The sequence below is a fragment of the Molossus molossus genome, unplaced genomic scaffold (genome assembly GCF_014108415.1).
Source record: "Molossus molossus isolate mMolMol1 unplaced genomic scaffold, mMolMol1.p scaffold_m16_p_1, whole genome shotgun sequence".
In the NCBI taxonomy this organism is placed as follows: Eukaryota; Metazoa; Chordata; class Mammalia; order Chiroptera; family Molossidae; genus Molossus; species Molossus molossus.
In genome coordinates this window covers 59097353-59113095 of record NW_023425344.1, presented here as the reverse complement: position 1 = coordinate 59113095, position 15743 = coordinate 59097353, and the positions used below count along the sequence as shown (strand labels likewise).

Genomic DNA, 15743 nt, shown 5'->3' with positions numbered 1-15743 from the left:
TATGGTGCATATGAATACATCTTTTTCTGAAATGCATGTGTTCTTGTACTATTTAATACAAGAAAGGGATTCTCATGACTGTTATTTTTAATGTAGTTGGACTAACAGTAACTTTTTTTTTTCTCCTCCACTAGTTTTGACTGAAATTTAGGGATATCAGTTGGACACAGATACTTGCCACTTTTGCCTTTTGGGCTAAATGGCTTCAGATTATTTTCACCCTCCTTTGTTGCTCATGAGGCCACATGGTAGAGTGAAGAGAGGGAGCATTTTGAAATGTCACACACACACACACACACACACACACACACACACACGCCATTTTATTTTCTCTTCCATCATTTCTAGGCAAGTGATGTTAGGTATATGAATGCACAAGTTATATTGCAATAAAATGGGATGATATCCTTTTTTCACATAGTTACTATAAAAATTGAACTATATCTATCTGTCTGTTTACCTACCTATTTATCCATTCATCCATCCATCTATCCGTCCATTCTTCTATGTAGCCGAGCCAGTAACAGTTACTCAATGAATCTTAGACCTTTTCTTCTGCACTCTTTCCCTTTGCAGTCCAAACTGATTTTAAAAGGATTTCATGTGGCAGAAGAAGTTGAATTCAGAGTTTGAAGGTAGATGAACCTGGGTCCTGGGTTTGAATCCTAATACTAATGTTTTCTCTTTGTATATCCTTGAGCAAACTATTGATGTTAGAGTCTCCCTCTCCTCATATTTAAAATGGAGAAAGCATAGTAACTGCATAGGGTTATGAAAATATGAGAAATATAGTGTGGGGTATAAGGCAGAACCAATAAAGGGTGGTTATTGTTTATAGTAATACTAACACACAGATGAGCCATAGCTCTGGTTCATCTTCTGAAGGTGCTATTATTTGTTGTGATGGTGGTTGTGTCTCTTAATTTGCCAGATCAGAAGCTGATTTAGGCAGAGTTTTCAGGTCTTTGTTTCCACTATTAACAATGTAGAAAATGTATCTGCCAGGATTTCAAAATTAATTTAAATTTATAATAAGTAAAGCATTTTGTCTTTTGAAAAATTATTACATATTATTGGAAAAACAAACCCTAATGTTCCTTTCTAGAACAAGGTGGATAAAAATGCATTTAGACATATGGCCTACTTAATTATGTAAAGGCACAGAAGCAAACATCCTGGTGGAAATATTATGATTTGTAATTTTTTTTAACATTCTATTAGAATTTCCACATTGGAAAAGACCTATAATTAATCGAATTAATTTTCCAGATGAAGAAAGTTAGCGTAGTTTTACATCTTCCCATCTGTTCTTGAGTTCCTTAGTCCTCTGACTTTATTGGCTGAAAGAAATGTGATGCTCTATTTTCTTTGGAACAAGCAATATTTTAGTTTCATGGAAAGCATCTCTGTTTATCATTTTTATATATTTTTTCTTCCTTATTTTTCTCATAAATTTAGAGGTTGGCTATGAGCCTTTGAGGAAATTCTCAGCTATTTCCTTCAGCTTACTTTTCTTTCATATTATTAGCTGTTTTCAGAGCACTTTATAAGGCACTAGTGATATTTATAAAGAAGAAGACATGATTATTACCCTTAAGAAATCTACAGTCTTAAAGGGTAATTGAAAAAGTCCAAAATAAACATATAAACCTAAGTTAATGAAGCATTAATGGTTCAGCTAATCAGCAAAATACAATTTTAGAAGTTTTAAAACTCCCACATAAAGTAAGTTGGAGGACTAGTCTTTGAAAGCCGGATTTATCGTGGAAATGGTCATTTTGTTTGGGGGAAGCAAAGGGATCTTCAGTCTGCCTGAAGTAGAGGTACATGGAAGTTGATGTTTGTAAATAGGGGTTTAGGGCAGAACTACATCATGCTGAGGCATCTGAACAATGAGAATAGAAAACCTGGCTCATGTCAATGTACTGAAAAGGAGCTTTGGTTTTCCAGGTTGTGGCTTATGATACCAGATAAAGGGTCTCCAGTAAAGTGAAAGAATGTAAAGATAACTCTCACTGTCCTGTTTTGAGTTTGTCAGCAGTAATCATATAAGGATTGAAATTTTGTTTGTCTATATCAGTGCTAAAACTAGATGCTGTGCAGGATAAGGAGTACGCCATAAAAAATGGCGGAGTCACAGAAGGCATTGTGCAGTAATTCTTAGAAGGTCTATAGACCAAGATTGGGGATACTAGTTATGTCCTCAGAAATGTATATACCAGTGCAAGGTGTACAGGTAATAAGCAGAGTAAAATTTTAATCCTCACAAGGAAATGAAAATGAATTTAGATATATTATAGTCAGACTTTGTGGAATGAAGGATGTACCTTGGACGTTTTCTAGTGAGAGAGCTTTAGAGAACACTTTATGGTAATCTGCAAAATTAAAAGTGGAAGCATGATTTGTAAGGTTGTTCCAATAAAATTGAGTAATTAATTGATTTCAATTGTGATCATTGGAACAACTGACCCATTTTGACCAGAGAAATAAATGAGCAATTAAGTTTCTGTTAGAAAAATAGTGACCTGACGACATAGGTTAGAATGAAGGATGGATGAGAAATAGAGAAACAAGCTAGATGTCTAATTTAAGTAAGGAGAGAATGTAGACATTTTGACAAAAATAAGCTATTGTAATTTAAAAGACAATCATGTTATCAATATGTTATTAAACTGCATAAAATGGGAGTGAGGACTGGTGGAGTGCATCTATTTTCTCTGAGCACCATCTATTGACTTATAATGGGTTGCCTGGATTTAAAATGTTATTAGCAGTTCTGGAAACCGCACTTTGACATATTAGTCATATGAATACATACTAATGAAACTGACGGAGGTAAATAGATAACTCAGAACCATTGCATGAAAATTCATTGTGATGTTTAGCTTTGAGATGAATTGGCTCAATAGATAGATGGCTATCATCCTAGTATTCAAAAATAAGAACTGCTCTCTTCTGGAAGGAAAATTAGTTGTGTGTCTGTGTGTTTCCACATCTTAAGATCAGGACTAAAGACTGGAAACTACCGAGAGGGAGGATTTGGCTTCTTTTTTGGGGATAAACTTTCTAGTGATGTTAGTTTCTTGCCAATGGAATGAATTGTTTTGTGAGTTAGTGAATTTCTCTGTATTGCAGGAGTTCAAACATAGTTGAACTACATCTTCGTGGGAATTTTTCCCAATATTGAAGTTTTGGTTGAATGTGCATTGGAGAAGTTGAAAAATGTTATACTAGATATTTGTGAGGTCCAGAGAATCTTGAGTTGATGGTTTTAGGTAGTGACAGTGGGAATGGAATGCAGAACATCTGTCCTTCCCTGGTTCTACCTCCAGTCCTGTCCTCTCCCCTCTCTTCCTCTCCCCTCCCCTCTCTTGCCCTCACCTCCTCTCCCTTCCCCTCCCCTCCCCTCTCTCCCCATCTCTTCCTTCCTTTCTCTTTGTCCCTCCCTCTCTCCCTCCTCTTTACTACCTTTCCCACCTTCCTTCTTCCGTTTCCTCCTAACTTCCCTTTTTTTCTCTCCCTTACAGACTTAACTAAGTACTGTGAATACATCAAGGAACAAAAAAGGCACAAAACTCATCCTTATGGAAGTTACAGTTTTTTGGAGCTAGAAAATGTTATCAGGTCTGATGAATGCTAGGGAAGAACAAATAGGCATCCATGTATATAAAGGGAATTTCATCTGCTTTGGGAAAATTGGAGAAATTCATGAAGGAGGAGGGATATTTCAAATAATCTGTTGGGCATGGTAAATGATTTGGTAAAATCACTTAGAAAAGAGGAAGAAATTATAAATTATGTGAAAAATTGAGGCTGCAACTAAGAATGATTTACTTGAAAGAAACAGGGAAAATAGGAAGAAGAGTTGTCTTTTAAATAAAAATGTTTAGATTGGTTTTGACTCTGTTGAGTTTGAAATGTTGATAGATCTGGTTTTCATTGATTGGTTTTGGATAGGTAGGTTGATAAAGATATGATATGCTTCTTTGTTATAAAGGAAATTCACTTGTAGCTTGATAACCTTAATTTTATTTAATTATAGTGTCATTTTATTTTATTTTTTTTTATTTTATTTTTTTTATGAATTTTTATTTATTTTTTTGTTACAGATATTTTACCTTTTTACCCCATTGGCACCCCCCACCCCCACCCCTCCACCCTGTCCCCCGGCTTAGTTGTCCATGTCCATTGGTCATGCATACATGCATATAAGTTCGGTGGTTTATCTCTTCCCACCCCCCCACCCCCCATCCCCTCTTCTGAGGGATGTCAGTCTGTGCCCTACTTCCAAGTGTCTCGGTCTACTGTATTCCTCAGACTGTTATGTTCATTATATTCCGTATATAAGTGAGATCATGTGGTATTTGTCTTTTTCTGCTTGGCTTCTTTCACTTAGGATAATACTTTCCAGGTCCCTCCATGTCGTCTCAAAGGATAAGAGATCTTTCTTTCTTACCGCTGCATAGTACTCCATTGTGTATATGTACCACAGCTTTTTGATCCATTCGTCTACTGGTGGACACTTGGGCTGTTTCCAGATCTTAGCTATTGTAAATAGTGCTGCTATGAACATGGGGGTACATATATTCTTCCTGATTGGTGTTTCAGGCTTCTTAGGGTATATTCCCAGCAGTGGGATCACTGGGTCAAATGGAAGTTCAATTTTTAATTTTTTGAGGTAGCACCATATTGTTTTCCATAGCGGCTGCACCAGTCTGCATTCCCACCAGCAGTGTATTAGAGTCCCCTTTTCTCCACACCCTCGCCAACACTTGTTGTTTGATGATTTGTTGATGGCGGCCATTCTGACAGGTGTGAGGTGATACCTCATTGTTGTTTTAATTTGCATCTCTCGGATGATTAGTGATGTTGAGCATTTCTTCATATGTCTCTTGGCCATTTGTATGTCCTGTTTGGAGAGGTGTCTATTCAGCTCCTCTGCCCATTTTTTAATTGGGTTCTTTGTCTTCCTTTTGTGGAGTTGTATGAGCTCTCTGTATATATTGGAAATTAACCCCTTATCTGATACATCATTGGCAATGATGTTCTCCCATACAGTGGGTTGCCTTTCCATTTTGATGATCGTTTCTTTTGCTGTGCAGAAGCTTTTTAGTTTGATGTAGTCCCATGTGTTCATTTTCTCCTTTATTTCTGTTGCCTTAGGTGATGTATCAGTGAAAATTCTGCTGCGTATGATGTCCGAAATTTTGTTGCCTACATTTTCTTCTAGAATTTTTATGGATTCACGGGTCACATTTAAGTCTTTTATCCATTTTGAGTTTATTTTTGTGTATGGTGTAAGTTGATGGTCGAGTTTCATTTTTTTGCATGTAGCTGTCCAATTTTCCCAACACCATTTATTAAAGAGGCTGTCTTTACTCCACTGTATGCTCTTGCCACCTTTGTCAAATATTAATTGAGCGTATTGCCTTGGGTCCATTTCTGGGTTTTCAGTTCTGTTCCACTGGTCTATATGCCTGTTCTTGTGCCAGTACCAGGCTGTTTTGGTTACAGTCGCTTTGTAGTATAACCTGATATCTGGTAATGTGATCCCTCCAACTTTGTTCTTCTTTTTCAAGATTGCTGTGGCTATTCGGGGTCTTTTTTGGTTCCATATGAACTTTTGAAGTATTTGTTCTAGTTCTATGAAATATGTCGTTGGTATTTTGATGGGGATTGCATTGAATCTATAGATTGCTTTGGGTAGTATGGACATTTTAATTATGTTAATTCTTCCAATCCATGAACAGGGTATGTTCTTCCACTTTTTTATATCTTCCTCTATTTCTTTTTTCAATGACCTGTAGTTTTCTGCAAATAGGTCCTTTACTTCTTTGGTTAAGTTTATTCCTAGGTATCGTAATTTTTTTGGAGCGATGGTAAATGGGATTGTTTTTTCAGTTTCTCTTTCTGTGAGTTCGTCATTGATGTACAAGAATGCCGTCGATTTCTTGACGTTAATTTTGTATCCTGCTACTTTGCCAAATTCATTTATTAAGTCTAATAGATTTTTGATGGAGTCTTTAGGGTTTTCTATGTACAATATCATGTCATCTGCAAATAATGACAGTTTCACTTCCTCCTTTCCAATTTGGATCCCTTTTATTTTTTCTTCATGTCTGATTGCTGTGGCTAAGACTTCCAGTACAATGTTAAACAAGAGTGGCGAAAGTGGACATCCCTGTCTTGTTCCTGTTCTTAATGGAAATGTTTTTAGTTTCTGTCCATTGAGTATGATGTTGGCTGTAGGTCTTTCATATATGGCCTTTATTATGTCGAGATATGATCCCCCTATTCCTACATTGCTGAGCGTTTTTATCAGAAATGGATGCTGGATTTTGTCGAATGCTTTTTCAGCATCTATTGATATGATCATGTGGTTTTTATTCTTCATTTTGTTTATGTGGTGTATCACATTTACTGATTTGCGAATATTGTACCAGCCTTGCATCCCTGGAATGAATCCCACTTGGTCATGGTGAATAATTTTTTTGATGTATTTCTGGATCCGATTTGCTAGTATTTTGTTCAGGATTTTGGCATCTATGTTCATCAGGGATATTGGCCTGTAGTTTTCTTTCTTCGTAGTGTCTTTTTCTGGTTTTGGAATTAGAATTATGCTGGCCTCATAGAACGTGTTTGGAAGTCTTCCTTCTTCTTGAATTTTTTGAAATAGTTTGAGGAGAATGGGTATTAGTTCTTTTTTGAATGTTCGGTAAAACTCCCCCGTGAAACCATCTGGGCCTGGGCTTTTGTTTGCTGGGAGAGTCTTGATTACCTCTTCAATTTCCTTAGTTGTTATTGGTCTGTTCAAGTTTTCTATCTCTTCCAGGAATAGTTTTGGGAGACTGTGTGTTTCTAGAAATTTGTCCATTTCGCTGAGATTGTCGAATTTGTTGCCATATAGTTGTTCATAGTAGTTGTTAACGATCTTTTGTATTTCCGTGGTGTTGGTTGTTACTTCTCCTCTTTCATTTCTGATTTTGTGTATTTGGGTTCTCTCTCTTTGTTTCTTGGTGAGTCTAGCTAAGGGTCCATCAATCTTGTTTATCTTTTCGAAAAACCAGCTCTTTGTTTCATTGATCCTTTGAATTGTTTTTTTGGTCTCTATGTCATTTATTTCTGCTCTGATCTTTACTATTTCCTTCCTTCTACTTGCTCTGGGGTTTTCTTTTTGTTTGCTTTCTAATTCTTTAAGTTGTGAGGTTAGACAGTCAATTAGAAATTTTTCTTGTTTTTTGAGGTAGGCCTGTAGTGCTATGAACTTCCCTCTCAGAACTGCTTTCGCTGCATCCCATAGATTTTGTGTTGTTGTGTGTTCATTTTCATTGGTTTCCAGGAAGTTTTTGATTTCTTCCTTGATCTCCTCTGTGACCCATTCATTGTTTAATAACATGCTATTTAGCCTCCATGTGTTGAAATGTCTTTGCATGTTCTTGTTGCAATTGATTTCTAGTTTCATGCCATTGTGATCTGAGAAGATGCTTGATATGATTTCAATCTTCTTGAACTTGTAGAGATTTAGTTTGTGTCCTATCATGTGGTCTATCTTTGAGAATGTCCCATGTGCACTTGAGAAGAATGTGTATTCTGTAGTTTTGGGGTGTAATTCTCTGTAGATATCTATTAAATCCATTTGGTCTAGTGCTTCATTTAGAGTCTCTGTTTCCTTGCTAATTTTTTGCCTAGAGGATCTATCCAGTGCTGTCAACGGGGTGTTGAAGTCCCCAGCTATGATTGTATTGTTGTCGATTTCTCCTTGGAAGTCCTCCAGAAGATTTTTAATATATTTTGGTGCTCCTATATTGGGTGCATATATGTTTATCAAGGTTATATCTTCCTGTTGGATAGATCCTTTCAATATTATGTAGTGGCCGTCTTTGTCTCTAGTTATGGTCTTCATTTTGAAATCTATTTTATCAGATATGAGAATTGCTACCCCAGCTTTTTTTTGCTTTCCATTTGCTTGGAAAATTTTTTTCCATCCCTTCACTTTCAACCTATGTGAGTCTTTTGTTGAGAGATGGGTCTCTTGTAAACAACATATAGATGAGTCATGCTTTCTTATCCAATCAGCTACTCTGTGTCTCTTTATGGGAGCATTCAATCCATTTACGTTTAAGGTGATTATTGATATGTACTTATTTATTGCCATTTTTGTTTAGTGTGGTTCTATTTTTGTTCCCATTTCTACTGCTAATTACAGCAGTCCTTTTAACATTTCTTGCAGTGCTGGTTTGGTGCTAATGTATTCCCTTAGCTTTTTTTTGTCTGGGAAGCTCTTTATTTGATCTTCTATTTTGAATGATAGCCTTGCTGGGTAGAGTAGTCTTGGATTCAGATTCTTGTTTTTCATGACTTTGATTACTTCATGCCATTCCCTTCTGGCCTGTAGTGTTTCTTGTGAGAAGTCAGCTGAGAGCCTTATGGGGTTCCCTTTGTAGGTAACCTGTTGCTTATCTCTTGCTGCTTTTAGGATTCTCTCTTTGTCTTTAATTTGTGGCATTTTAATTACTATGTGTCTTGGTGTGGGCCTGTTTGGGTTCTTCTTACTTGGGACTCTCTGTGCTTCTTGAACTTGAATGCCTTCTTCCTTCACCAAATTAGGGAAGTTTTCTCTCACTATTTTTTTGAATATATTCTCTATCCCTTGCTCCTTTTCTTCTTCTTCGGGGACTCCTAAGATGCGAATATTATTACGTTTCCAGTTGTCCCATAGTTCTCTTAAGCTGTCTTCCTGTTTTTTAATAGTTTTTTCCTTTTGTTTTTCTGATTGGTTGATTTTTTCTACCCTGTCTTCTAATTCACTGATCCGGTCCTCAGCTTCCCCTACTCTGCTTTTTAAACCTTCCAATGTGTTTTTCATTTCGGATATGTCATTTTTTATCTCTTCTTGTTGGTTTTTAATTTCCATTTGGCTTATTTTCAGTGTCTCTATGTCCTTACTCATGCTGTTCAGCTTCCTCAAGATCATGGCTCTGAATTCTAGCTCTGTTAACATGCCTAATTGCTCCACATTGATCTCATCTTCGGTGGAGGTGGTTTGCTCTTTCATTTGGCTTCTGTTTCTGTGTTTCACCATTTTAGCTATCACTCTGGGCTTTGGAGCCTGTCAAGTTCTCCCTGTGGGTGTTGGTGTTCTGCTGTTTGTGGCTCCCTCTCCTGTGTTTAGATGAGCGAGGGAGGACCCGCGTTGAACACCACTGTCAAGTCTTACTTTCCTGGTTAAAGCTGCCAGCCCAGGAAACGTACTGTTATCCTCTAGCTTTTTGCCTGGAAGCTAGCAGTCTAGGTTAATTGATGAGTTTTGGGTTGTCAGTTGATTGAAAAACTCCCTCTGGTGCTCAGCCAAGGGGCTTTCACGAGGGTGGGGCAGATGCTGGTCCTTAGTGAGCCTCAATTAACACTTCAATGGCCCACAGGGTGGGGTTGGATCTCCGAGGGAGGGGCTGCTGCCTCTCCCCAGAGCCCTGGGAAGAAGCAATGTGGCCACCGTCCTGAGTGGCTGCACTCAGCCAAAGCTCCGAGAGCCCTCCAAACCCCGAGTGTCCCGACACAGTTCCAGTCCAGTCCGCCCTCCCTCCGCCGGAGCCCAAGGTGAGTGGCTGTGGCTGTTTCAGCCTCTGTCCAGTCTGCGCTGTGGAGCCGCCTGGGAGTGTAACCCGAGGGCGCTGCTCCCAGCTGAGACCGCTGCCGAGCTGCCGACCGTGGGCTCCCAGCCCCGTCTCGCGCCTTCGCAAGCCTACCGGGATGGAGTCAGTGTCCCTCGTTGTATGGTCCTCGCAAGCTTCTTTTCTGTTGGTTTTTCCCGTCGATTTGTCTGTGTTATAGTTGTAATTCCAGTTTGGTTCTGGGAGACGGTCTGTGTAGCTCCGTTCACTCCGCCGCCATGTTTCTGTTCTCAGCCGTCTTCTCCATCCAGGCACTTGGAGGGCTTTTTGTGGGGAGAAGCACTTCCTGTCGATAGAAATTCAATTTGCTGCTGAAGTTAAGATGCCATCAGCCCCTCTCCCCCTTGTTCTACTGCTTATAGTGTCATTTTAAATCTTAAACCTCTACTGGCATTTATTTCTGATCTAATTATAAAAACGCACAGAATTCTGTCTTTCAAAATTACCAAAAAGAACTGGAATTTTATATTTATTGATAAAATATAATTGAATCAAATGAAAGGGTTAAATAGTTCTTGTATCATTCGAAAAAAACACAAATGAGTTATTTTGAGATTCAAACTAAATTACTGTCCATTTATATTTGTGGGATTGTAATTACTATTTGTGTATTTTTTCCTGAGATTTACCTCTAAACTAAAAATTTAATGATGAAAATATACATAAAAATGGACTCTTTTCTTCACATTACCAATGATACTAATTTTTAAAACTTCATTAAGGAAAATTTCAAATGTACACACAGAGAAAGGCTAAAATAATGAATCCTTCTCTCCCTTACAGACTTAAGGCAACTCTCCTGTTGCTTTCACTCAGCTTTAATAATTCTCAATTTCTGGCCAACCACAATCACAAATTATTTTGGTGAAAATATCAGAATCATATCATTTAACCTGGAAAAGTTTCAGTATATATATTTAAAAGACTATGAGTCTTTGAAAAATGCATCCAGGATAATAGTAATACACCTAAATAGTAATAATTGCTTGATGATATTCATTTTCAAAGTTATTGTTTTAAACTTTTGAAAATTTAATAACATAATTGAAACATTTGACATTAGATGAAGTGACAGTTATATTTTTGGTCTTTTTTTTCTTAGTATAGGGACTTGGATGTGTACCTGAGTGATCAGAAGCCACTGGCACTTGGTCAATAATTTGCTAACATGATGGTGCAGAAGTCCAGATACTCCAGTACCAGAAAAGCTCCATTAAATTGGATGTCATGGTCTATTTCTCTCACTTAAAGAATGAATTGTACAGTCCTGGCCAGATGTCTGGCTCAGTTGGTTGGAGATTGGTCCCAGACACCAAAAACGTTGTGGATTGGATTCCTGGTCAAGGGCACATACCTAGGTTGTGGCCTTGATCCCAGGTTGGGGTGCTTTACAGGAGGCAACTGATCAATATTACTCTCTTTCTCTTTCCCCCTTCCTTTCTCTCTAAGAATCAATGAAAACATACCTTGGGTGAAGATAAAAGACAAAAAGAATTAACTAGATAAAATCTCATTAAATAATATATTAAGTAATTATTCATAGGAAATGGAATGTTGGCTAAAATGTTGGTTTGTTTCTAGGTTAAAGGTTAGCTAGGGTGTGTTAATTTCCCTGTTATCTCATCCAAAGCTAAGCTAAGTTTTGTGTTGACAATTTATGAAAATGTCAATGACTCATAGCAGGAAGATTTTGCTAGTCAATTTCTATTCTATTTGAGGAGACATACTGTAATAGAGTGAGAAAATGTTTGCATTTTGACATTAGAAGAATCAGTGAAAGTTTGTGCAAGGTATTTGACAGTTTTTGTTCTTGTTCTTCACCTTACATATGAAGTTAACAAATATTTATATCATAAAGATAAAATGAATGAATAAATGTTTGAAGGAGTTTTGTGGATTTTAGGTGCCTTTTCTCTAGTTCTGACTAATAAATGACTCCACAACCTCATGCCTTCAAATAACAATTTAGTGTCTTCATGGTTCTGTAGAGACTGGCTCTACCAGGAGGTTCTCACTCTGGTGTTCTCTCATGTGACTGCAGTCAGGTGGCAGCTGGACTGAAGTCATCAGAAAGTTGAAGGGACCTCTGTGTTCAAGAGAGATTCTTCTCTCCCATGTCTGGCATTTCATCTGGGATGGCTGGCATAGCTGGGGGCTGGCCAGATGTCTTTCTCTCATCTCCCAGCCATTCTGTAAAGTTATCCTGGGCTTCCTCACAGCTTGATGGTCTCAGGTCAGACTTCTGAAATGACAGCAGGCTTCCCCCAGAATGAGTGTTCCAAGGGTGTCAGGTGAAGTGGAAAACTTCTTTTAACCTAGGCCCAGAAGTCCCATGGCACCGCTCCTACTTCATGCTAGTTAGTCAAAGCTAGGTACAGGCAAGGGAAGATCAATGCATATTGGGAGGCAAGGATCATCGGGGACATCACTGGTGCCAACACAGTATTTCACTAATCTAATTGTTTTTACACATCCTTACTGTTTCTTCTCTATGCCACCAAAGTTTTTACATTTGATTTTGTTTTGGACAGGTCATCAAGGATCCTCCTCCACCACCACCCCCTGCACCAAAAGAGGTAAATGAAGTTGAAGGGGCCTCTGTGTTCAAGAGAGATTCTTCCCTCCCATGTCTGGCATTTCATCTGGGATGGCTGATGTAGACATTTTTCACTGTATTTAGATATTATTTCCAAATTTGACCAATTACATTATTGTTAGATAACAATGACACTCATGTATTGACTTTTGAATTCATGAAAATCAATTGTTATTGTTTGTCCTCGTAGGATTTCCTTCATGTGCCAGAGGAATGAGTTCTTCACACATTGATAACTGGCTATTGAGATCAATAGTAGAGAAATTTAATTTACTTCTTATAGCAATATATCAGTAGTTCTGATGTCACTTATTTTGTTTGCAAAAAGTTCCAAATTCCTAACTGTCAGTTGCAAGGTGTTACTTTCTTCAAAATGATTGTTACAGTAGTCCTCCTTATCCGTGGTCTCCCTTTCTGTAGTTTCAATTACCTGTGATAACTGTAGTCAACCGGGGTCTGAAGATATTAAAAGGAAGATTCCAGAAATAAACAATTCATAAGTTTTAAATGACATGCCATTCTGACTAGGGTGAGGAAGTCTATACCATTCCACTCTGTCTGGCCTGGGAAACCTTTGTGCAGTGTATCTGTGCTGTGTACCCACCTGTTGGTAACTCAGTAGTCATCTCCGTTCCCAGATTGACTGTCATAGTATCTCAGTGCTTGTGTTCAAGTAACCCTTATTTTATTTAATAATGTCCCCAAAGTGCAAGAGTAGTGATGCTGGAAGTTTGGATATGCCAAAGAGAAGCCGTAAAATGCATCCTTTGTGTGAAAAGGTAGAAGTTCTCAACTTAATAAGGAAAGAAAAAGAAAAACCCATATACTTAGGTTGCTAAGATTTACAGTAAGAACAAATCTTCTATCCATGAAATACCCTAATTTATAAGTTGAACTGTATGTATGTATTTTTAAAAATCATATATATATATATATGGTTTGGTAAAATCCACAGTTTCAGGCATCCCCCAGGGGTCTTGAAGGGAATAAGAGGGGGCTACTGTATTTTTATATAACTTGCATGTTAGCCTAAATTGTGTGGCACCATGAAATGTAGAATGTACTGGTGGTGTGCATTTTTCAAAACTTCTCAACTACCTATCTTTTTAGTACAAAGTTTCAGAATTCAAACTTAAATATACCTCGATGCTTTCCATGATTATTGAAATGCTATCCTAATTTTAATGTTTTATCTTTTAAAATAAGAAATGCTAAATAGGGAAAACAAACAAACAAACAAAAACAAATGATGCTCATAGCAATTCTTGGTCACCTAGTGAATAAGGGAGAGTCCTACATTTGTGGAAGGGAAGGAGTCCTATTCTCCAGAACTCCAGTGGAAACGTACGCATATGGACATAAATACATCTACTCATATAAAACTTTTCCTGCATGTTCCCTTATGAATTGCATTATTCACAGAAATGGTTAAATGTGAACCAGTTCTGACTAAGCAATATTTTAAGAATTTAATTGAAACAATTTTTAAAAACTGTATCTAAATAGGAGGAAGAAGAACCTCTGCCTAACAAGAAATGGCCAACTGTGGATGCTTCTTATTATGGCGGTCGAGGGGTTGGAGGAATTAAAAGAATGGAGGTTGGTATCTTTTTAAAAAAATAGAAGCACTAATTTGGAATATGTATTACTAGAACTATTAGTCCATGGAAACTGTACTTTTTATAGTTCAGTATCACAGTACATTCATTTTAACTTAACACTGGTTCTTTTGGGAATTATATTTTTCCCCCTATGGAATCATCTCAGCCATTTCAACACTGTTCAAGAACTGACTTTATTAGTTAAAGAACTGCATTGATAAGATGTCTGAATTCTAAAGGACATAACAAAGTTAGGGTTTTTCTCACTATTTTGGAAAAAATTACTGTAGAGAACGTCAACTTTAAAGAAGCCAGCCACTTAAAATTGCAACAATGCACCTCTTTGAAAAGATCTAATAGTTATGTACTATTTCAGGAAAAAAAATGTTACAATATTCAATAGTGTGGATTTGACCTTATCACAAATGTAGAGGAAGAACATTTAAGGCTTTTATTTTTTATAATTTTTAGTTACCACTTGTGAACGATCATAATTAATATAAGCCGTCATTTATAGAATGCATTGAACTTTTTGAAGGACTCAAATTGTGGAATAAATTGAACTTTAATATTATATTTTAAAAATAAAATGAGATCTTTTTACTACCACATAGTTATTTTTTGAAGTGATTAATCAATTAATAATAAGCAATCATTGCCAGCACTGAGCCCTGACAAGTTTGGATAGGCCTGTATCTTACCTCAGCAAGCAACTTTCTCATTGATGTACTGACTTTATTATTAAAAAAAGATCTTGACATATTGCTCCTTATTAGTTATCCTTTAATTTTACTTCTTGATAAGGAATTTTTTTATGTTGTACAGTCATGGCACATGTCTCCTACTTTCATATCTGCTTTGTTCCATTACTGCCAGTAAAAATTAATTAGCTAATTAACAACCTCAGAACTGTTGCAATTTTCTCTTTGTATATACTTCAGTAAAATACAGATTCACAAACAGCGTTTCCCCTTTTCAGAATAAATTTCAATATTTTTCAAAGAAGCTCAGGCCTACTTAACATGGTTGTCATTATTGAAATGGTTATTCAAGTCATCTGATAGTGATTGTCACTTTCTTGAGCTCATTAGATATTCAACAATGCACATTTTCCCTAAGAGCTTGCCACTATATTGCTGAAATATCCTCTGAGACAAGTACCTCATTGCCAATAAGCCATGGAAAAGGCAAGTGCTAGAGATTATTAAGTTAGTCTTTTGGAGAAGAGATTGCATCTGTGTTTGCATGTGGATGATTGGGAATATTAAGTAGTGTGAATAGCATAGCTAGACTAACTCTTGTTGCTTGATACAGAAGGAAGGTCCTTTTGCTTCAGCTTCCTTTCGTTATATTATTCTAGATTTGGGGAGCAGGGGAACAATGGATCAGATATTCCTATGTATATACAAAATGCACTTGTAAATAAAAGTGTTACATTTGGATATCTAAATATGATCTGTCACAACTTATTTTTAGTTTATTTAGCCTCATTCCAAAATGTATGTGTAAAAAGATGTATGCAATGGGGAAAAAGTTTTGACAGGGTATACCACAAATGTTTGAATAGTTTTCTCTGGATGGAGTGATTTTCAATTTGTGCTATATATTTCTTCAATTTTTTTTTTTCTAACTTATTTAACATGGAGCACATACGACTTATACTGTATTCAGAATAATAAATGTAATTCCATTTTGAAATCCACACTTGTAAAATACCACATGACAACAAGTTATGGATATATCAGAATGTGATATATTAGTATATTTTAAATGAATAAATAATGTTCTTGCTGAAAACTCTAGGAATTATGCCAGATTTTTGGTAGTTCAATACTTCAATGTTCCAAAGTTTAAGATCTCTCTCTTTTTTTAAAT

General features: G+C 36.8%; 1 protein-coding gene across 2 annotated transcripts in view; it reads left to right on the top strand.

The window, feature by feature from the left end:
- ANTXR2 (ANTXR cell adhesion molecule 2) overlaps positions 1-15743 on the top strand; it is a 163130-nt gene that overhangs the window by 79500 nt on the left and 67887 nt on the right. For both annotated transcript variants that reach the window (XM_036249137.1, XM_036248490.1), the window contains exons 13-14: positions 12203-12247; positions 13774-13866. In XM_036249137.1, coding sequence (XP_036105030.1) covers positions 12203-12247; positions 13774-13866 — 138 coding nt within the window. The remainder of the gene's footprint in view (positions 1-12202; positions 12248-13773; positions 13867-15743) is intronic.